The following is a 24,344-nucleotide window of genomic DNA, read 5'->3' as shown; positions in this document are numbered from 1 at the left end:
CACGTCATGCCGCAGGTACGCATGCCACAACGTCCTGCGCCACATCGAGAGAGAGAACAAGAGAGACTAAAATCGGGGAAAGGAGAAAAAAAAACCCAACTGGATTGTGGTCTATCACTGACCACCGCCTACGTGCAGGTGCGCGTGCCCATTATGGGACTCGCGTGAAACACGGAGGCATCAGGTCAGCCTCGGAACTTTAATTTCATTTATTTTTCCGCGAAAATGTCAGAGTTGTCACCGCGAAGTAAGGTTATATAACTACATGCACAAAGGTTCCGCTTGAGGTTAGACGCAACCCCCCCAACCCCCACCAGGCGCCCCACGACTTTTTTTTTCCCATTTCGCGAACAGAATTTAATGTTTGTTCTGCCGAGATGTTCAGTGGCCCTGACTCCGTCGCTCGGAACTATGCGCGCGCGTAACTCTATACATGTACGGTGTATGGAATTACACGGCTCCGGCTTGATGTTTCTATCGCAAAGAGGGCAACGAAATATTTAACATTATTATTATTATTCCACCATAAGGCGGGCGGGTCGTGGGGTTCATACCGTGGCTGGGCCCAGACAAGCCATTCATCCTTCGGATCTCATAAAGGTGACCCGGCTACCGTGTTAAGTCAACATTGGGCCGAGCTTTGGGATCTAGTGGCACTTGTCACGTGAGAGAGTGAAATTCTCACCGATGGCTCGAGAGTCGGCAATGGTAAATTTAGTAGATTTAACAGATTCAGTAGATTCTTAACAGTTGTTTGAGATTGAAGGGGGGTGGGGGGGGGCTCGTTACTGTAATTCTCACGACCGTATTCGCGGGTGTGCATCACGCGTTCTCTCCGACTACTTTAAATCTAATACCGTCAGGAGTGTGTCTTCTGATAATCTGCGTGACCACGTTTGTATGAATCGCTTCTTTTTTTTATTAGGACACAAGGAACGGGGTGCGACTTTTACTTTCAGGAGGGTCTCATAATCCGCAGACTGCGGGTACAATTTAAACCGCGGCGAAAGCCCACTTGTACAATTATTGTAGCATGTTGCGAACACACCATTTACGCAAATAATCTTTCCTACACGTGTGTGTGTGTGGATCGGTGTTGCGTCACCGCTGTGTAATCTAATGCATATAGATGAGCACGACTGAATGAACGATGTATATTCTAATGATGTTCTTATTTAATGGCTGCAGAGCTGACATTTGGCACAGATATCGTAAAGCCTATGCTTTTTAACCAGAGCAACAACAACAACTCTGAAATGCACAATTGTCAAATTTGGGCACCGATCAAAATCGACGGCCCCTTGACGCCAGGGTGAGACCCTCAATCCTGCGGTGCTGTTTTTAATGGGGTCAATAAGACCCCTCCCCACACACACCACCCGGCCACTAGAGGCCGCTAGATTTACCATAATGTAAACATATCATGGAATCGCGGTAATTCAATGAACCGTCGAGGAGATTCATTGTTACACCCCTTACAACTGATATTACAGCAGCAATGGACGTTCACTGGGCACCATGCCATGAACCGCCGCCCACCCGAGTTTGATTCCAGGCCCACGGTATTGAGGCCCCCACGACCCCTCCACCTTGCCAACACTTCGCCAAACCCGCACTGAACCGCCGGCGAAGTACGTTCAAACAAACCCAGCGCGACCCACCCCGCGAACGACGAGGCGCTGTCTTGTGCATTACGTTATGTAAATGTGTGGCCGTATTTATAGTGGCCATTAATGCAATTCGGTTGTTCGCGCAAATTGAGCGGCGCAGACGGAGTGCGACTGTGACGCTAATTAAATCCACGTGTGCCAGAAAAAAAAACCGCGTGCGCGGCCCATCACAGTAACCAACACCCCCGTCTCTAAGTCCACGTGGCATTCATTTCATCTCCTCCCCTAGCCCAGCTTCTCATCCCGCCCCACCCCCCGCGCGAAGTTCAATTCGTGCTCTTCTTAACCTGGGGTGCACGCGAACCCTTTGGGGGTGCGAGACGCCCTTTTTGGGAGTGCGAGACGTGGCCAGATGTCTTTAGAAGGTAAATCGCCGAAACGACACGTTAAGTACGGGCACGTAAGTCCAACTAACTTTGTTTCGTCAAACCCAATGTGTGCATTAACATTGTACACGTGTTAACGATTGGAAACCAAAGGGGTGCCCAGGCTGCAAGTAAAGGTGCAGAACCACCGGCCTGAACAAATGAATTTCATCGTTCAGACCCTCGGAAGCCTCAACGCGGGATTTTGAGCCTGGCCAAAGTTTGGGATGGGTGACCATGGCCAGGGGTCGACACCAGAGACGCAATAGACGACGGAGACAGGAGAGGGCAGTGCAGCGACAAACCAATTGCTCTGCACCCCCCCCCCCTCCTCTTCCTAGCCCCCCACCCCGACCTACCTTTATCAACTAGCGCTGACAAGCGGGTGGTAAAGTATGGGCAAATTTCCCCCACGCACCACGCGGCGTCGACTAACAAAAAGGGGATGTCTGTCCATGTTCTCATTCGGCAAACTAAAAAAATCCACAATCAAGGCGTGCCACGTGCCCGTAATTCGTGGTATTGCCATCAGTTATGGTCTATCCACCGCTGGATGAAGGCCCCCCCCCCCAAAAAAAAACGTTTCCATCTCTCAAGATCCTGCGACGCAACGATGCACAGATCATCACGTGCCCCATCTCCTCGGTGGCCGTCGCCTCGGACGCGTTTAATCCCTCGGATGACACTCCGTCACTGTTCTCATCCCACGGCCCATCAATCATCCCGTCATGCGGTATGACCTGGGTAGTAATGGAGGGTTTTTGGGGGGAGTTAGATCGCGTAAATGTGTCGTTAAACCCGCCACCACCCGACACAGCCAATTAGTGAGGTTTGTCACGTACACAGAACGTGCCAATTTGTTACTAGTTCAGCACACCGGTGTGTTGGAGAGTAAGCCCACAACATCTACACAACATATACACTTTGAAGATGTAGATGTTGTGGGTTTACTCTTCAACACACCCAATAACCTCTATTATGGACAATATCGGTCTCGAAAGTCTGTGTGTTAAACTGACCTGGGTAGTAATAGTAGTTAGTGGCAGTTGTATTCAGTGCCATCCGGGGGGAGCTGCGAGCCCCTGGGAAAATCACGTGTGCCCCCCACCCCCCACCCCACCGACTCCGTCAACCTAAACCAGAAGTATGACATCTGACACCGTGATGTCGAATCGCGGGGCCTCCCAAAGCGCGGGGCCCGGGGCAGTCGCTCCGATTTTGTCGTACCCTCTTGATGGCCTTGGCTGTATTTACCTTTCGTCCGAATGTTTGGCAAAAAAAAACATTCTCACTGCCAACCACCCTCACCCCTCCCACCCACCCCGCCCTCACTGCTCCACCCCCACCCTCACCCCGTGACCCTTCACCAACTCACGCCGCTCAGCAGCAGCAGCAGCGGCGTGGATGAAGTCAGATGTCAACAAACATCCACTACCAACGCGGCGTGGAGAGCGGATTGAGAAATGGATGCATCTCATATGACGTATTCGCTATGAAGAAGGGCCATTGCCCGAAACGTCGCCGATTAAATCTGTCTATTCCCCCCCCCCCCCTTTAAAGCCACCACCAGTGTTGGTGACGCACGTGTTGGGTTTTGTTTAATTTTATTGTCCCGTGAATTTTGCACCGCTGCCGAACTCAGCAGCAGCATCCGAAGGTAATGCAAAAGCACGCTGTAGCGTATGTCTACGTAGAGGAGCAGATTGTAGGTTGTGTTTCACTTACCCACACTGACCAACGCAGGGAAGTATGCTTAAAATAACGATCGCGACGGTGCAGTGGAAACATTTTTCGTTGTGCATTCTCCAACGTTGTTGACGTACGCTGAAGGTCAAATGTATCCTGCAGTGCACTTCGATTAATTAGTTGCGACGAGGCCAAAGGAGGGGACGTCCACGAAGGAGATGGAGCGATGAATGTCATCTCTCGTGCAGATGCCGGTGGACAGCTTGGGGAGGCATTCATCCAGCAGTGGATTTGCCGTGGCTGATGGTGAACAACGCGGCTGACTCGCACGTGAACGCGGCGCGTGTGCGTGGAGATTAAAGCGCAGTGGGGAGCGGCGGTGCAGCGGTTAGCGCGCGCGCTGCGCTACGAACCCGGCTACACGAGTTCGATTTTCGCGCGCGGACAACACCAACGCCAATTATCTGAAACGCTATTGCGTCTCCCCTAGGTCGGCTCAGCCTTAAATGGATATCTGGTGCGGTGTGTAATAATCGCCACTGGAGAGACCACCCACCACCTCGTGTACCGTTTCGGCCTTTATAGTGCTCGCTAACAGCACTTGCCCCAACAGTCTTTTAAAGGCTATACGGGGGGTCTTTGTCTTATAGTCAAGTGCACGCCACTCCATGGATGTATTCATTATACATGCTCTTGTCCGCTGAATAAATAATTGAGCGAGCGTGTCGGGGCCCTATCTAAACGCATGTCAATTCATATAGTTTAGGACAATGTGATGAAATTCGTCTTATCTGATGTTTGGCTCGAGGGGACAATAGCCATCGTTTAGGCTCCCCCAGCCTCTCCCCCGCCACCTCCCATCCTCCTGCTCCTCCTCCCCACCACCACCTCTGAGAATCCACTCCCTCTGATCCCCCTCCTCCCACTTCTCTGCTCCCCCAGCGCCTCCCCCCCACCACCACCACCATCCTGCCAATCCTGGGGGCTGCGTGAAACAAACTCTGGGAGCCCGCATCGCTCGCGCGCATTTGGGGATGGAGTTTGGTTGTCGGAACCGCCACGGTGTGTCCAGGTCTCTAGCGCAACCAGCGTCGATAGCCCCACGCGCGCACACGGGCGCTAGCGCCGCACGCTTCGATCAGCGAACGCCACCGGTTAATATTCGACGGCGAATTCGGCGAGAATTGAGATACGGGTGCGTACGATTATATCATTTGTACGGGAAGGAGGCTAAACGCAGTTCTGCGCGGGGCGCGTAAGAGACAGCGAGACGGATGAGAGAACTTCGCCTAAGAATCGGTATTGTGAGCCAAATCGCGGGTCATAATTAATGACGATTGGTAGCAAATACAACAATCGTGGGGTAATGTGAGCGTGCTGCAACGTTAGCTGGCTTGGCTGGGCTGTCGATCGCATCGGGACGGACACGGCGCGCTCTCTGGCCGTTGTGATATCGAACAGAAGCAGATTTCCCAACTTGGCCTCCAAGCGTTAATTAGCAGGTTATTTATCGGCGCAATTTTATGCGCGCGCGCGTGCGTGTATGTGTGTGCGCGTGTGTGTGTGTGTGTGTTCGCGTGTGTGTGTGTGCGCGCGCGTGTGTGTGTGTGCGCGTGTGTGTGCGCGTGTGTGTGTTCGCGTGTGTGTGTGTGCGCGCGCGTGTGTGTGTGTGCGCGTGTGTGTGTGTGTGTGTGCGCGCGCGTGTGTGTGCGCGCGTGTGTGTATGTGTGTGCGCGCGCGTGCGTGTGTGTGTGTGTGTGCGCGTGCGTGTGTGTGTGTGCGCGCGTGTGTGTGTGTGCGCGCGCGTGTGTGTGTGTGCGCGCGCGTGTGTGTGCGCGCGTGTGTGTATGTGTGTGCGCGCGCGTGCGTGTATGTGTATGCGCGTGTGTGTGTGTGTGTGTGCGCGCGCGTGTGTGTGTGTGCGCGCGCGTGTATGTGTGTGCGCGCGCGTGTGTGTATGTGCGCGCGCGTGTGTGTGTGTGCGCGCGCGTGTATGTGTGTGCGCGTGCGTGTGTGTGTGCGCGCGCGCGTGTATGTGCTGTATATGTTGTGTGCGTGTGTATCTTTGCTGTGTATGCGAGTGGGGAGCGGTAGCGTAGTGGAGAGCGCGCGCACTGCGCTGCGAACCCGGCGACTCGAACTCGTTCGGTTCCCGCTCTCATGGCCCTCCCCTAGGTCGATTCAGCCTTAAATGGGTACCTGACGCGGTGGGTAGACATCGCCACTGGGGAGACAAAGGCGGCCGGGCGTGGTGCTGTCCACCCCACCCCTCTTGTGCCATGTCGGCATTCATAGGTGCTCGCTAACAGCACTTTCCCAATAGCCCGTCAAGGCTATACGGGTGATCTTTGTCTATTCGTGTGCACTTGTGTTGCGTGCGTGCGTGTTGTGTGTTTATCCGTTGTGCGTGCGTGTTGTGTGTATGTGTGTGTGCATCTGCTGTGTGTGTGTGTACGCGTGTGTGCGTGTATCATTCGCAGCTCTCAATTCGTGGCCCTCCGACAACGCCGTAACGGTTCGAGTGCAGTCAAGGGATCGTCCGCATCTCGCGAGGATCGAGTTTGAGTGAAGCCATCATCATAATCATCAACATCAGCATCATAATCATCACCATCAGCAACATCATCATCATCATCGTAAAGGGCAGCTTCTGACGTCGATCTCTACACGCGGGCATTTAAACGTGGACCGCTGCTCACAGACACGTGCCTCAACTTAATCTCTTACCTTTATCGCTTTGTCTTCTAAGCTACGATAGCCAGGTATTATTTGACACACGTCTAGAAAATACGTGCAAAACAACGGCGCTTGGGATAATCAGGGATATATGTGTGTGTGTGTGTACTGTGTGGCTGGCTAACTGCGGGGAGAGGCACTCGAGAAAATTTGCGTTAAATCTGTGCGCGGTTGTTATTTAAGCCGAGAGCTATCGCGCGTGGCGCACACACACACACACGCCGCTACACAACACCGCCACGCAGACAAAGACACCGACAACACAGCCTCGACACACCACGACCGACACGCTATCTCGTGAGACAAGGGAGAGAGAGAGAGACGGCTAAGAGAGGGAGAGATTAAGAGTAGGAGGTAGAGATAGAGAGACGGACAGGGAAGGAACCTCCATCGCCAGCACGAGCCTCGCGGCGCGCTTCTCGTTCACGCGCACCGCGCACAGCGCACACGCGCACAGTCTATCGTAGCGCGGCAGGAGGGGAGAGTGCGAGAAGGGGGGGGAGCTGAGAGAGCTGAGAGAGAGAGGAGAGAGGGAGGGTAGGAGAAAGGCACCACCAGCCACAACAGCAGCAGCAGCAGCTCGCGCGCGCGCGCGCATCACCCGTCCACTCCGCTCGCACCGCGCCACGCACAACACCCGACCATGAACTTCTTCCGTCTCTTCGAGAGGAAGAAAATGAGCTGCCCGGTGGCGACGCCTGCCAAGGGCAAGGCGACGGCCAAGGGAGGAGCGCCCAAGGCCCCCGAGCCGCGGAGCAAGGAGCCGGCCAAGGAGACGGCGCTTTCGCTCCCTACGCCTCCTCCACCACCGCCGCGCAGGCTGAGCGAAGACGAGCGGCGTATCGTGATCGAGTCGTGGAGAGCCTTGCAAGACGACATCACTCGGGTCGGGGTCATCCTGTTCGTAAGGTGCGAGTCGCGGCCACAACTCCCCCCTCCCTCGGTCACAAATCCCCGTGTCTTGCACGACCGGACGCTTTGCGCGGTCGCGAGCCGACTTCGTTTTTTGCCCACCCTCCCCAACCCCCACACCTCTACCCCCAGGTCGACTCAGCCTCAAATGAGTACCTGGTGCGGTGTGAAGGAGACAAAGGCGGTCGGGTGTGGTTGTTGCCCACCACCCCCCCTCCCCCCCGTGTGCCGATCCGGCTTTCAGAGGTGCTCGTTAACAGCACTTGCCCCAACACGTCTGTTGAGGCTACACGGGGGATCTTTGTCTTTATATATAGCTCTCCCATGTGTTGTTGGCGGTCGTTACCGTGTCTCGTTCAGCGTGATGTCAATCGCACGCGCACAGCAGCGCGGAACAAAGATAAGTGGCAGATACGAGGGGGATGAAGAAGGAGGTGGGGGACAGCTCCCTCCGATACGTTTACGGGTCATGCAGCGTGGCTGCTCCCAGTAAACGGTCCGACGTTTCGCTCCACGCGCTGAACAACAACAACAAAATGAATTGAATTTCGTGAAAAGAGTTGCTCGGCACGTGGCGCGAAACGTCGGACATCGGCAAAGACAAGGAACCGAACTGAGTCGCCGAAGAAGCTCACTCCCAGCGCGCGGAGCGAAACGTCGGACAACACGCTGAGAATGAACAACAACGGAGAACTGTCTCCCCGTAACTCATAATATCTCTTATCTCCGTCTTCCTTATCTACGCTTACTCTGCACGCGCGCGTGTATCTGTGCGCGTCTGTGTGTGTGTCTGTGTGTGTGTCTGTGTGTGTCTGTGTGTCTGTGTGTGTCTGTGCGCGTGTCTGTGTGTGTCTGTGTGTGTGTCTCTGTGTGTCTCTGTGTGTGTGTCTGTGTGTGTGTGTCTGTGTGTGTGTGTGTCTTTGTGTGTGTGTCTGTGTGTGTGTGTGTCTGTGTGTGTGTCTGTGTGTGTGTGTGTCTGTGTGTGCGTCTGTGTGTGTCTGTGTGTGTCTGTGTGTGTGTCTGTGTGTGTGTGTGTGTCTGTGTGTGTGTCTGTGTGTGTGTGTGTGTCTGTGTGTGTGTCTGTGTGTGGGGAGCGGTAGTGTAGCGGTTAGCGCGCTGCGCTATGAACCTGGCGACCCGGGTTCGATTCCCGCTCACGGCTAACACCAGTGACGATTATCTGAACCGGTCCTGGGCCTCCCTTAGGTCGACTCAGCCTTAAATGAGTACCTGGTGCGGTGTGTAAACATCGCCACTGGGGAGACAAAGGCGGTCGGGCGTGGTGCTGGCCACCCACCCCCTCGTGTACCGTTCCGGCCTTCATAGGTGCTCGCTAACAGCACTTGCCCCTACAGTCTGTTAAGGCTATACGGGGGATCTTTGATCTTTGTGTATTTATAGTGTGGGGAGCGGTAGTGTAGCGCTTAGCGCTACGAACCTGGCGACCTGGGTTCGATTCCCGCTCACGACCGACACCGGTTACGATTATCTGAACCGGTCCTGAGCCTCCCCTAGGTTGACTCAGCCTCATACCTGGTGCGATGTGTAAACATCGCCACTGGGGAGACAAAAGCGGCCGGGCGTGGTGCTGTCCACCTACCCTCTTGTGTGTCGTGCCGGCCTTAATAGGTGCTCGCTAACAGCACTTGCCCCAACAGTCTGTTACAGGCTATACGGGGGATCTTTTTCTTCTCTTTTGTTTTATTGTGTTAGGGGGGGGGTGAAGGGGGGGTAGAACTGTGACGCACTGCGTGACGAGGTCAGCCGCGTGGGTCCAATTCTCGACTCCGGGGCACCTCGTAAATTTGAACCTATTTTGTCTGGGTCACCCGTAGGTCGACTCGGCCTTAAATAAACGCCTGGCCACGTCGTGCATGAACATCGATATTGGGAAAGACCCATGTCGGCCGACGAGTGTCCGCTGGCTTACACGCCCACCGCACGAACGTAGGCCTACTCTTCCGACCTTAATAGGTGCTCGCTAACAACGACAACAACGACAACAACACGAGTCCCCCAGACAGCCCGTGTGGCCGTTGGAGTTGTCTCGGTTTGATTTTTTTTGGCAGCTGCACGTCATTAACAGACGCGCGCTGGCTTACAGCGCGAAAACCTCCCGAGGGTATCCGAGACGTTCGGCTAGGAGGGGGACGAATGGTTTTTTTGTGTGTGTCTTTGCGCGAGTACGTCTTCTTCATGATCTCTGCAGGGAGCCCGGGCAGCGTGGGTGGTTTAGCAACGATTGGGGCTTACGAGGTCCGACAGAACTAAGTTCGATTCGCGGTCAACGGTTTTTCAATTGGCAATCGGTGGCGATGATAATCTCACCCCGCGCACCCCGATCACGAGCCTCGCCTTTAAACGAGTTGGTTGGTGCCTGTTGCTGCAGTGTGTTGACGCCAGCGCTGGGGGGAGGGAGGAGGGGGGCGGAAGACAAAGGCGGCCGGGCGTGGCATTTACCGAGCAAATCCACCCCGCAACCCGCCTCGTGCGGCCGTGCCGGCCTTCGTAGGTGCTCGCTACTAACAGCACTTGCCCCAATAGTCTGTAGAACACCGTGCCGGGGGATCTTTATCTTTGCGTTTGCATCTCTGGTCACCTGCTGGTCACCTTGTAATGCCTAATCTGTCTCCTGCTTGTGGTGTTCCTGTTTGTATTATTCTATCGCCTCTACAACGATATTGTTTTTGCTGTTGTGCTATGTGCGTGTGTAACCGTGCCGGCCTTCATAGGTGCTCGCTACTAACAGCACTTGCCCCAACAGTCTGTTCAGGCTATACGGGGGCGGGGGGGACCTTTGTCTTTGTGTCTAAGCCACTCACTCAACATGCACCTCCGATTAGCACGGTTGGCTACGTACGGTGCGAAAGAAGTTCAACCTACATAAATGAACACAAACCCAGGCACGACAGCAAACATCCTTGAACCCATCTGTGCGGCGCGCGTCTCCTTACACGCAGCTTGTTTTGTCAAATCCACGGCTGGATGAGGCCCTCTCCCCACGCCTCGTGGGCCGCGAGAGATGTTTATTTATTTACCATACTTCACCACGCTGGTCAGTGCGGGTCGAGGCCTTCATCCAGCAGCAGAGAGATCATGGCTGATGATAAACGGATGACACAGCAGGGCACGTTTGAATGTGGTATACTTGCAGTATCTGCTGTGCCTAATTAAGTACCGAACATGCACAACCCCTGCTCAATCCACTGCTGGATGAAGGCCAAGCCGTGGGCTTAAAGAGGAGGGGGGGGTCATTTGACCATACTTCACCCCCCACGCGAGTGGGTTTTGTGCCACCGCAACGTAGCGCTGACGTTCGCCGTCTCACATTCGTAACAACAACAACAAAAAACCCTCTCCTGCACGGTGTCCATGCCGCCGCCGCAGAGCCTGCTTTTTGGACCCCACGTGCTTTGTGCGTGAACTCGACTCGGGGAGTTCACGCGCCTCCTCCTCCTCTCTCTCTGTGTTGCATGCGCGCCGCGTTGTTGATTGTCTCCAATAGTGGGGGGGGGGGGGGGGTGGAGAAGTCGTTTCGCCAGATTGAATCAAAGTGCAAATTTTCACTCTCCACGTCGGCGGTGACGTCGCTCTCTTCATCCGCACGAGACCGAGTCACGGCGTTTGTAGGGGCAGCACTGCGCGGGCTTTTTATCTCGTGAGTGCATCGGATGGGAAGGCGAAAGAGAGCGGTCAATTTAAACCTCATTGTCATAAAGACAAAGATCACCCGTATAGCCGACAACGGGATGTTGGGGCAAGTGCTGTTGGTGGCCTCAACTGTCTTCCCGGTGCCGATCTTTACACTTCGTTCCGCCTTCTCATGTTTAAGTCTGAGTCGACCTAGGGGAGGCCCACGTATGAAGGCTGGCACGGAAAACGAGGGTTTAGGGGGGCTAGCACCAAGCCTCGCCGCCTCTGTCTCCGTCGTGGAGATATGTACACATCGCATGAGGTACTTACCTAAAGGCTGAGTCGACCTAGGCGAAGCCCAGGACTGGTTCAGCTAATCGTCAGTGGGGTTGGTGGCCTTGAGCGGGAATCGAACTCAGGTGGCCGGGTTCGTAGCACGGTGCGTTATCCACCGCACAAACAACTGGCACGCGTGAACATAGCGGCCACGTGACATGCGCTTGCACACAGTGTCCATGTGCACGCAAAGATCCCTCCCGTATTGACTTCAATAGACTGTTGGGGCAAGTGCTGTTGGCGAGCGCCTAATGAATGAGGCCAGAACGGCACACGGGGGGGGGGGGGGGGGGCTGGTGGTGGCCAGCGCCGCGCACGCCAACGCGCGCACCGTGACGACGGGGGAAGGTTAAAGCGCAGCCCTGCAATTTCCCACTCGCGTCACTGCCGGCGGACGGACCTCCGCTAGAGGGAGCAGGGGCTGGTAACCTGCAGCGCCGAAGCCGCGCGCGGCTCTTGAAGGACTCGCTGACTTCGTGACGATGTTCATCCAGCACCACGCCCGTCCTTGATGTCACGTTGCCCTGGTGGTGGGGGGGAGGGGGTTATATCATCCGACTCTTCGGCACAGGACGAGTTGCCGTCTTATTTTCGAGCACAATTTAACTAAGAAACCAAAAAAAAATGCAGTCGTCAATAATACTGTGGCCTCACAAGGGAAAAATATAATCGACGACTTTTCATTGATTTGCCGTGAAGAAGGGCCATTGCCCGAAACGTCGCCTGTTTTCTATTTTTATTTTCCTCTCAAGGCCGCAGTGGTAGCCAACCGATTGGCACGGTTGGTGCGAAATATGCATCAACATCCATCCAAATGAGAGTTAGTCTCTTGATTTGCAAGAGGTGGACTCGTTCACCACATAACCGTGGCGTGAACACCCCGTGGGTGAACGTTGAGCGCGTGTGGAACCCTTTTCGCTTCCCGAGTGTCGTGTATGGGAACTTACCTTCGGTGGGGGGGGGGGGGGGGGGGACACACACACCGCACGTGGACACTTTCACGCTCGGTAACGTCGCGGCAACGTTGGGTGTCCAACAAAAGTAAATGGTGCCCTCCCCCCCCCACCCCCCTATTTTTTGGTCGTGACAGAAAGTGGCTGAGCGAGATTTAAAAACAAAATTGAGACACGGGGTTTGTTTGGAATAATAGCCCCCCCTCCCCCCGGCCCCCCCGATTAGTGTGGCTCGCGATGATAGCAGCGGCGAAGTGGTGGAGGCCTCGCGCGTCACCGCGCCGTGGCTTCCCCGTCTAAATATAGCTCCAGTTACCACTTCCCAAGTGATTGCCGCTCTTACGGCACATTTCGTTAAGTGACGGTGATTTCGGCGACCGTTTTGGTAATAGCGGCGGCGGTGGTGGTGGTGGTCGTGGCGGTTGTGGTGGTGCTGTTTATTGTGATAACTGTCGTGTTGGTGATGGTTTTATTACGGATTATTGCGGCGTTCATAATAGTGGTGACGGTTGTGATGGTACGAGTGATGATGATGATGCTGCTGCTGGTAATGTTACGCAGTTAAATTGTTCACCCGGGTGAGACAGGACTCTAGAGACCAGGGTATCGTCTCATTTTCGAGAGGGACCTTGATAGGTAGTGGTGGTGATGGCGTTGATGTTACTGAATTTACCGATGACGAGCACGATGCCGTTGTTGATGATGTGGGCAGTCTTGATCATTACCATGGCGATGCCTTTAACTCATAAGATGATGATGGTGGTGGTTATCGTATCGATGATGATCGTGCTATTATTCCCGATGACGCCGAACGCTGCTGCTGCTACTGCTGCTGCTGATGATGATGATGCTGCTGATAATTGGTTCTTTACCCTTCTATCTGGCAACAAAACTGATACCTTTTTGCAAGGAGTCATGTTTGCATAGACCGCAATACCTGCAGTCATAAATACAAACAAAAGACATAACTCTGATAATGTGCACTGTCCTTGAAGTTGATTGGTCCACACCCGAGACAGCTTTCCTTCGAGCCTAGTCTCATATGGGTTGGACCAGATGACGCCAAAAGGCCTTTTGTTTTTTTGTTTGCATTACGACTGCAGGTATTGCGGTCTATGCAAACATGACTCCTTGCAAAAAGGTGTCAGTTTTGTTGCCAGATAGAAGGGTAAAGAACCAATTATCATATTTTTATTGGCAAATGAGGTCCCCATAGTGATGATGCTGCTGTTGATGATGATGATGCTGCTGCTGCTGATGATGATGATTGTGATCGCGCTGTTTCTGCGGGGTAGCGCTGCAGCGTTCCGGCTCCTTCCCGCGTTGGCTCCCTAAAATCGTTGCTATTTTTTTCTGTCGCTCCTGCTCGCTGTCGTAGTGACGACGAAGGGACGACATCTCATCAATTTTTCGCACTCCGCAAACTCTGGCTTTATTGCTTTCTTCCCCTGTGTGTGTCTTTGTTCTTTCATCTCTCCTTCCCCTACCTCGCCTCGACTATCTCCATCCTGTCGCACATCTCTATCTCTCTCTATGGCTGTGTATGTGTTTGTTTGTTTTGTATGACCTGCATTGTGGGGGGCGGGGGGGGGGGTTCTCTCTCCAAGCACTCGCATCCTCCCATTGCCATCGCGTGAGAGCGATCCGATCTGCGTTGCCTCCAGAAGGGGAGGCACATGCCTTGCATTGATTTGTCCTTTACTTAGCCATGTGGGAGCCCGGTTTTGAGATCGAGTAGCTGTTAAAGAGGCAGGCTTCCTGCAACTCTCCTCCTTACGAGATTCGGAGGCCGTTTGGAGCTGTGCGCTTTGAAAACAAATCGAGATTGAAAACTCATTTCTGTCCAACTGTTTTGTAGTTTTGTTTGGTGTCCTTCCCCCCATACCTCAGATTAGCACGTGCGGTGTGAAAAAGAAGTTCAACATACATGCATCATCTTATTAGTGTATCCAAGTGAAGACTCGTTGAGATGTGTTACCTCTTCACTGATTGACGACGAGCCTGTATCTAACCGGGCGATGGCCAGGTTCAGATTTGTTGTCTCTCAAATGGCTGTTGTCCTTTATTTAACCAAGTGAGGAGGCCCCATCGAGATGTTTTGTATCACCTGCTTGAATGATTCATGTCCTCTATTTGATCAGGTTAAGGGTCAATTAAGATTTATATACCTTCGCTCTCCTCTCCCCCACCCCCGTACTTTCTCCATCGAGGCGATTTATTTATTTTATTTAAGCTGGTAAAAGCCGACTGAAATTCATCGTCTTCTAATATATATGCGTGTGCTTCTCTTGAAGACAAGGGCCCTATTGGGATGAAACTTTTCTTTGTTAAGGACGTCATTTCATTCGGCGGACAAGCGCCGCATTGAGATTCATTCTCTCCAACGATTGGCGTCGTTTTTTTCACCAGGTGAGGGCACCTCTCCCTTTGAAGCGAATTACCTCTCAAATGATTGGCATCCTAATAATTAACCACGGGGCCCGCCCATTAATATAAACTGTTTTTTACAAAACCAGAGACGACCGCCCCCTGTCACAGAGGCACCGTTAGTTACTATTATTTCACTGGAATTTAGCAATTTGAGCCATGGCACCAAGTAAATAACAGCCTTGAGTAAAATTCTTCACACACGCGCACACAATATTCGTGCTCAAACAAGCCTCAGAAAAGCTCATCTCCACTGGCAGCTCTAATCCTGCTGCGGTGATTCCACATTCCTTTGGCGGGGACCAGTATATCCATAAAAGAGCTACTATTGGCTGCTGGCCACACGGTGCGAACTGATGCTGCGCTCATTCTCTATGAAACCCAGAAAGAAGCGTCTCGTTCATGAACATCATCATCAGCAGCCTTGGCCAATCCACTGCTGGATTAATTCCTGCTCTCCTCAAGTCTCATTAGGCCCAATCATTTTGCCCGCAGCCACATCAGCCGAAATGCGCCACTCATTCTGGTTTCAGGCGATTCCGATTGCCTCGAACAGACTGGTCACATTGTGGCAGAAGCAGAGCCCATCTTGACGGCTGAAGAAGCTGCAAAAAAGTTGATGCCGCTTCCTCTGATCTGCGACTTGCAGACTTTTATCCAACAAGTTCCACTGCTTGAGCCTAGACGTCAAAAGCTCGGCATTGGACTTGGTGAGACCAAGATCTCTGATCAAGTCGTTGAGGTCTTTTTGGTTGGGGTAGTATGGGTTTCTCTCCTCAGCTCCACCTCTGAAATTGTCATCTGGATCTACGACGTCTTCCTCGCTCTCTGACTTGCTGCTCTCTCTCTGGATGAGTGGGTACGGGGAGCTCATAGCAGTGTGGCACCGGGGCGATGGATGAAGGAAGGTCCGGATACAAGATAGTAAGGTGCATTCTTGCCAGTCCGACGTTTGGAAGGGTCCACCATGCAGAAGTAGCAGTTGCTTGAGTGGTCAGTGGGTTCCCGCCAAATTATTGGGATAGCGAACTACAAAAATACATTTATTTCACCCATGACTAATGTGTAAGAGATTAACATTGAAAATGTAATAAAATAAATAAACTTTTTCCATTGTAAACCTTTTAACACGTTTTATAAAATAAAATTCTGAGCAACAATTGTACATCTAACCTTCCAGAGTTTTTTTGAGGTGCCCAGGGTTTGTCTTGATCCCTGAAAGGCATGCCGAAATATGCCTTGTAGGCCTCACACATCTTAGCAGATGCTTCCACAGAGTACTTTTTCGCTCTTGTCTTGATAAATTGGCCGCAGACATAGCAAAATGCGTCTGGCGGATGCTTGCAGCCTCTTGATGCCATCTCAGAAAAATGCAGATATGTATCCACTTAGGCAGCTGGAACTAAACTGAACTGGTGGGCTTAAGGCCCTTGTATTTATACTACTATTTATATTACTGGAAAGTTCTTGAATGTTCTAGAAGTTACTCCAAGTTTACTCAGCACTGAATCTATCTGGAATATTCTGAAAATAGGTAAATCTCAAAATATCACTATCCTCATCACAAAAGCAAAGTTTGTGGGGAATAATAGCAATTTTCTGTACTTTTGAGACATAAGCAGTTAGGAACTAACACTTACTATCCAGGAACACAACAAATCGTTACACTCTGTTATCCATTAACAGTAGAACGCATTAAAGACGGATCACACCATGGAGTTTGACACAACACCTGTGATCGCTGTGAACACCATATCTGCAGTGACATTTCCCGCTGGGTTCACACCGATTCCCATCACAAACTAACAAATTGGGGAGGACTTTTTTATGACTTGAGATTTGTTTTCATGTGAGCAACCGATCACTGGGTCTCTCCGCTCAAATGTCGATGTCACGATGGGTGTCACCAATGCCATGGCAGGCACGTGAAAATACATCTATAGAAGACACCCGAATAGTTTTAGGACCTCTCCCCAAGCCCTCGTCCTTTTTATACTTGTTTAACGATGGTGGATGATGATGATGATGATACAATTATGGGCAACACAGTGCATCTCGCTCGATATGCAGCCGAAGTTATCTCCCGCGGATGTAACCCTCCAGTGGTCTCAGGGGACTCATGGGCGGGGGAGTTATAATCATCTGCATGGTTTACTCGTAACGCCGTGCACGCTTGAGCTGTCAGCTATGCACAAACCCAGCGGCGCTTGTTTGTACACGCGCGTGTGTGCGTGTGTGTGTGTGCACGTGGTGGGAGCGGTATTGTAGCGGTCAGTGCGCTGCGCTATGAACCCGGCGACCCGGGTTCGATTCCCGCTCACGGCCAACACCAGCGGTGACGATTGTCTGAACCGGTCCCGGGCATCCCCTAGGTCGACTCAGCCTCAAATGAGTACCTGGTGCGGTGTGTAAACATCGTCGCGAGGGAGACAAAGGCGGCCGGGCGTGGTGTTGGCCACCCACCCCCTCGTGTGCCGTGCCGGCCTTCATAGGTGCTCGCTAACAGCACTTGCCCCTACAGTCTGTTAAGGCTATACGGGGGATCTTTGTCTTTATCTTTGTGTGTGTGTGTGCGTGGTGGGAGCGGTGTCACGGTGGACGCGCTGTGCTATCATCACAGACGGCGCCACCGTGGGAGGCGGCGAGGGGCGAGCCCGGGGGGTTGGCAGGGTGGGTTATTAACCCCTCCCACTCCCACCCCCTTACGCTTGGCAGAAAGGGTGGGGGCTGGGGGGGGGGCAAAACATTTCCTTGAGTTACCACGTTCCCACGTTAAAATATTTGGGACACATGGGAGGTAAAAGCCAATCTGGTTGTGCCATCGCTTTCGAGTGTGCAGGCAGTGCAACTGCACTGGGGGACCGCAGGAACCCAGGCACCGGGCTTTCAGGAGAGTGGGCTTGGTGGGGGTGGGGGCACGGGCATGGTCTTCAGCACGGACTTGAGCAGAGGGACGCGGGTCGACAGTGGGAGCGAGTTCCAGGCTATGAGAGCAGCGGAATTGGCACTGCTAGGATAGCAGGGCTGGTTTAGCCGTTGTGTGGGCCACCTTAGCAGTAACATATACCGAGCCGTAATAGATGTTTGTGGTAAGGCCCCATAACGATGTGACCCAATTATTGTTGTAGCAAGTAAAGAGAAATTAAGTAAAGAGAAAAAAAAGGATCAGTCCTAGCAGCAGCCTCAGCCGCACCAACCTTATCATAATAAAAAAAACTCCTATCCAGGGGCCTACCCTGGCTCCTCCTCCCCTCAACCAGTATATATAGAAGGTCGGGTCTCTTGGAATTTCTCTTTACTTGATACAGCAATCGTGCTGTGACGGTTCCACCTGAAGACGGAAGCTTGTGTTGCCTCGGAAACGTCGTGATTTTTTATTTTACTTTTATTAATTTTATTTTTATTTTTTACCTACGTGACTTTACCGAAAAAACCTAAGCGTATGAATCCTTACAGTCACGAAAGCTTCAAATCTATAACCAATCTATGTTGTAAAGAACCCTCCACCACCCGACCATGGCCAAACAAATTCACGTGGTGGCGGTGTTCATCGATTTATCGCGCCGATTATCGCTGCTTCTGCTCGCTCAGCGGTGAGGTGAAGGACAATCTCAGCAACTAAGTTCAGCAACTACACTTGGCAATTCCCTTGCAACTGCGTCAAGCATCATCAGGGCAAGACCCCAGGGAAGTTAGAATAACTGCGTGGCCTCATTCGGCTTCCCTAAATGGGTGTCATGGTCTCACAGGAAGTAGCCGATTGGATGATAGACCGCTTAGGGAAGGAGAACTTGGGTTGGCCCGAAGGGAAATTTGGTGATGACGGACTCACTCCAGTAACCTTTTTGAGCCGTCCCCACTGGACATCTGTGAAAATGAGCTTATAGCTCATCGGATTCCTCCAGTATGAATAAATATTCGAACAACACACACGTTTGGAACAACACACAAAAAAAAAACTTGTTAAAAGAATACAGCCATTGTGCATATATATATAGAACCATGGTGATTTCCTGAAGATGTGCATTGTGGTCCTCTTGTTGAAGGTCACCATCAAAAGCGATTTGAGCAAATGTGACCGAATGACTGACGGCCGCCAGCAGCAGTGATGCGGGTTTTACAGCCTGCACTATTAATCTGTTACGACGGAGTTTTCTCATCAATCATTGATTTTCATCTGACGAGAAGGTCAGGATAGGGGGGAAAGATGCGACCTCCAAAGAGCGGCCTTCAGATACTTTTGGAAGTGAACCTGATTGAGATGTCCACTTAAATTGTGGCGACTCGTTGCAGGAGAGAACGACACTTTTATTTTTTATTTTACCAGCTCAGGCCCACTAATGAGCAGCTATGTAGTTATTTTACAGAAGCGACCTGGCCACACGTCATAGCTCAACGAAGTGGCTTGTCATCACGTGGACATTTATAGCAGCCAAATACTCTAAATGTGTGACGATTGTAATTGTGTGTGGGGGGGGGGAACCGAAAAACCCGGAGAAAATCCACGCGATTACGGGGAGAGCATGAATACACTCCAAATATACAGGCGTCAGGGTCGGGAGCGAACCAACCACCTCCTGCATAGCGGGCAATGTAGATTGTGAAAGCTTTAAATCCTATCCCCATTACCAACCTCCATTGAACTACACAATTATGTTCACCATTAATGCGCAGGTCCTGGGAAATATGCAATAAAATTGTTCAAATTTGTATTAAGAGGCGAAGACATTTCAAATTTATTGACATAATGAAGAGCAGACGGACCCTTTTAAAGGCCAAACTTGTAAATGTATAGGCGGCTTACATCGCCTTAAAAGGAAAATGATCAAAAGTGACTCAAGAAATCCATCGTGGGGAGATCAGCAATGCCACTCGCGTTAGTCCATTAGCCCAGACTGGATAGGTTTTACTTGTCAGCACCACCTTGAGGCCGCAAAACCACAGCGGTTCCAACAACTGTGAATGATGTGATAGCCATTGGGAATGAGCGGGTTACGAAACAATTCGCTCTCGTTATCGGTGTAAATATTATCGGCACTGCTAAACATTCTTGGCGCCGATTGCTGACCTGGCCCGTGCAATGCATGGCCCATGCAAGATCTTCTCTGCGTCGCCACTCTTGAGTGGCGTGCGATAATGTTAACGTTCTGATTTAAATCGCTTCACACGTACGCTTATTTTGGGGGCTATTTAAGGGACGCACTGCTCTGTAGCCTCCGCTGTTTATAAATGTACTTCAACGCGGAATTGTTTTCGTCACCTTCATCAAAATGTTCCAGCTTTCACAGGGCGCCGGGGTGTAAAGTGCAATTTCAAAATAATAACGACGCACTCACTCGCCCTCTCTCTCTCAATCTCTCGTGTCTGCTCCGAACACGAGCCAGGCATTGCCTTGCACCTCATGTCTCGATGTCGTGGGAAGGCGGCGGGGGGGTGGTGGCGAAGTTGAAGGGGGTGGGGGGTTTCTGGCATCCTTCCCTGGCGCTGGTTCAGGAAGGGACGGTCTGATGATGCTGTAATTGTGGGTAATTTTACCAAAATTGGCCCTATAACTGCAGCAGAACTGCGAACTCACGAATCCCTAGACAGCGTGTCTTCAGTTGGTAAATAAGTGAAGATAAAAAAAGAAAAGAAATACTGAATAAACTCCTGCCTTCGTCCCTGCAGGCGATCCCTTTTAACATTTCTGACGACATCGCTGCTTTGTGAGATCTCGGAAGCTTTAGCCGGGTTGACGATCGCCACGATTTGTATCGGGAGCCAGTTGTAATAATAATATAATGTTTTTTTTTATATGAAACTCTCTGATGCGTTATCGGGTTAAATCTCGTGTCGTTCCTCACGATGTCCGACGTTTCGCTTCACGCGCCGGGGAGCCTCTACTGGAAATGTATATACGTATTTTTTGTCAGTTCCTGAAGAAGCTTCCGGAGCATGGAGCGAAACGTCGGACATCGTGCCGGACAACGCGCGGCGCAGCCGAAAAGCGCGCCGGAGAAATTCGCGAAAGAGTATTGGCACGACGGCGAAACGCTGTCACCGCAACAAGCCGAAATATATATATACCAATAAACCCACAATGCATTCGGTTACGGTTTTAGCCACTGAACAGTGCGCACACTAATCTGTGAAAATAAATCTCCAAGCCTGGCCAAATTTGTTACCACCCAGCTCATAGTTAAACCTGCCACGGTATTGAACGCCCTGTCCCCGGGCTGAGCTATGATTTCCCATTAAGTTGTTTCGTGCCCCGCTAAGACAACGTTGTGAAATTGACACGTGAATAATGCACAATGGCACTTCCAAGTTTTACCTCTCGTAACTACTTCTATTTGCTTCGCAAACAAATATTAAATGCTCCCATCATCGTATTAGGCTCGTGTCTGCTTGTGGGTGCGCGCATCTATTGATTATCGCGGTCGCCTGGTGGTATGTGCGCTGCCAATGAAGCTGGCCACCCGAGTTCGATTCCCACTCGCGGCCATCATCTGTGACGAATATCTGAAATTGGTCCTGGACCTCCCCTAGGTCGACTCAGCCGAAAACAAGTGCCTCTGTGCGGTGTGTAAACGTCAGCTGGGCGTCGGCACCAGTAAGCCAGAAGCACTCTATCCTGCCGCCTTTCAGAGGCGCTCCAGTTGGTATTGTTTAGCCCAGGTGAGAACCCAAGAGACCATGATGGTAATCGCGGGTTTGATTTATTTTTTGCTTGTGCACGAGAGTGACCTGCGAAAGCGATCTTTTGTTTATTACTGCACGGCCACCATCGTTTGTCACAAGACAAAAAAGGTGCTGAAGAGGGGGGCAAGGGGGGGGGGGCGAAATTATTGGACTCCAAAACGACGTTCGCTTGCGATTCGGGTCGACCTCTCCCCCGGTAGGGCACTCGGTCGGCATGCACACGGTGACGTGAGTGGAGGAGAGCGAATGATGGGGGGGGGGGGGGGTTCAGCGTCGTCCGTTGATTGTTTTGAATACTCGATAATATCCCTTAAGCGGCGTGGCATGGCTTAATTAGCACGCCTCTGCATCGACGGGGGGGGGGGGGGGGGGTCGGGGGGAAGAGGGCATTAAGCAATTTGAGCTCCACTAAGCGTCTTCGGTAACCTGGGATTTGGCGCGGGTCATTAAAGAGGCGATGCGTGGCATGCGGAGTGGATGGGACGCATTTGTTATACAAAACGGGTGCACTTTATGCATACAGAGCAGAGAGATGTGGTTCTGCTATATATATGCTTATATTTTATTTCACTTAAGGGGCGGGAGATGAGTGGCGCTGTGCGTATCACCCCGCGCTGTGAACCGGAGTGATCCGAGTTGGATTGCCGGTCACGGCTAACATCAGTGGCGAGTGATAATAGAATTGGTGCCAGGGCCCCCTCGCTCGCTTCCCCAACCTCCATTGACCAGCGTGGTGAAGTATAGTAAAGCAAAACTCTATTTGCTGAGACGTCGTGGGGATGCCTTCATCCAGCAGTGGATTGACATAGGCTGAAAAAATGTGAATTAATTTGACTGCAACCCTCGATTGTGGACACGGTCAGAATCCCGCTGAGCCAACAACGAAAGTCTCTCTGCCAAGGATACAAGTTGACATTCTTCCAATCATAAATGTGTTAGTTGGTGTTGCTGTTGTTCTGCAGAAAATTCCCTTTTAGAAAACAGTGCTCCGTGTGTCTCCGTTGGAAGGTGTTCATTCCTTCACAGGCTCTGGCGTCATCACAACAACGTGCGGCATTGCAACACAGGCATCAGAACACGTGGCATCACAACAACATGTGGCATCACAACACATGGCATCACAACAACACGTGTCATCACAACAACACAGGCACAGAACACATGGCATCACAACAACACGTGGCATCACAACAACACAGGCATCAGAACACGTGGCATCACAACAACACGTGGCATCACAACAACACGTGGCATCACAACACGTGGCATCACAACAACACGTGGCATCACAACAACACAGGCATCAGAACACATGGCATCACAACAACACGTGGCATCACAACAACACAGGCATCAGAACACGTGGTATCACAACAACACGTGGTATCACAACACGTGGCGTCACAACAGCACGCGGCATCACTACAAATACAAAGACAAAAATTCCCCGTCTAGCCTTAACATACTTTTAGGGCAAGTGCTGTTAGCGAGCACTTATGAAGGCCGGCACGGCACACGAGGGAGTGGGTGGCCAACACCACACCCGGCCGTCTTTGTCTCCCCAGTGGCGATGCTCACACATCACACCAGGTACTCATTTGAGGCTGAGTCGACCTAGGGGAGGCCCAGGACCGGTTCAGATAATCGTCACCGGTGTTAGCCGTGAGCGGGAATCGAACCCGGGTGGCCAGGTTCGTAGCGCAGCGTAGCGTCAACCGCTACACCACCGCTCCCCACCATCACACAAACACGCTGCGTCACACCAAACACGTGCAGCAGCCGTTAAACTCGGGGGGTCTCATTCGCACGCAACTCCTTGTGTGAGCCATGGGCACGAAGCGAACATCTCGGCGCCTGGGAACGCGCGGTCGGACGGAAATCTGCGCTCCCACCCCTTCCCTAATCCCCTTCCAAGCCCCACGTTTCCTCCTCCCCACCCCAATCCCCGTTCCCCCGTGCCTGTCCATTTGTTTTGCTTTGTTCCACCCCCTCTCCCCCCCCCCCGGCCGCTATCCCCGATGGGGAGATTGCGACTCATTTACCGAATGCCATGTAGGCAACCCTGCCCACGTGCCCACGTGCGTGCGACAGAGCGGGGGAGCGGTAGTGTGGTGGTTAGTGCGCCGCGCTACGAATCGACTTTTGATTCCATGGTCAATAGCAGCGACGACTGTCTGAGCCGCTTCTGGATCTTCCCTAGGTCGACTCGGCCTTTAAATGAATACCTGGTGCGATGTGTAAGCATCGCCGCTCGGGAGACAAAGGCGGTCGAGCGTGATGCTGGCCACCCACCTCCCTCGCGTGCCGTGCCGGCCTTCATTGGTGCTCGCTAACAGCACTTGCCCCAACAGCATGTTAAGGCTATACGGGGGATCTTTGTCTTTGTATTATCGCGCCAGAACCAGGAATGTCTACGTCCAGGACGGCGACCTTGACAAAGAGGACCCTCCTGGGAAAGCCGGGAACAGGTGTCAACAGCTCGCAGCAGGGTTCCTTGACAGTCAAGCCAGTCTCTTTTTAAGTGGCCATGGTGGCTCGCTGTAAAAAGCCCCCCTCCCCCCCCGATGTGACATCCGCGCCCCACCTGGAACGACGGTGCTGGCGGTGGTCACCGTGGAAAGCGGCGGCGGCGTCAAGAAGGGGGGTGGGAGGAGGAGGGGGGGGAAGTCGGGGAGCTTCTCGCAGTTGAGGTTCACCCGGCACGTTGTCCACCGTGCCGCTGGAATCAACCCGGCCTCGTGTGATGCCACCGCGCGCAACGCTGCCCCTGCAGGGCGATCGATTTTGTAGATACCCCACTGATATCTAAAGGACCCTATTATTTTCTTCCCAACGGGGCGATTGAATATTCCGAAAGGCGATGGCTCCGTATATGGGCAGAGTGGAACCGGGAGGGTTTTGAAATATTTAATGAGCGTACGGTATTCAGATTGATGCGAGACACG

General features: G+C 52.3%; 1 protein-coding gene across 1 annotated transcript in view; it reads left to right on the top strand.

The window, feature by feature from the left end:
* The first annotated feature begins 4,708 nt into the window (after positions 1-4,708).
* Positions 4,709-24,344, top strand: part of LOC133352559 (neuroglobin-like) — a 60,538-nt gene continuing 40,902 nt past the window's right edge. Inside the window, exons 1-2 of the mRNA XM_061568273.1 lie at positions 4,709-4,793; positions 6,202-7,366. Of these exons, the coding sequence (XP_061424257.1) occupies positions 7,101-7,366 (266 nt within the window). The 5' untranslated portion in view covers positions 4,709-4,793; positions 6,202-7,100. The remainder of the gene's footprint in view (positions 4,794-6,201; positions 7,367-24,344) is intronic.

The sequence above is a fragment of the Lethenteron reissneri genome, chromosome 41, assembly GCF_015708825.2.
Source record: "Lethenteron reissneri isolate LAM-NWPU_2019-01 chromosome 41, ASM1570882v1, whole genome shotgun sequence".
NCBI lineage: Eukaryota > Metazoa > Chordata > Hyperoartia > Petromyzontiformes > Petromyzontidae > Lethenteron > Lethenteron reissneri.
This window is presented reverse-complemented; position numbering and strand designations above follow the sequence as displayed.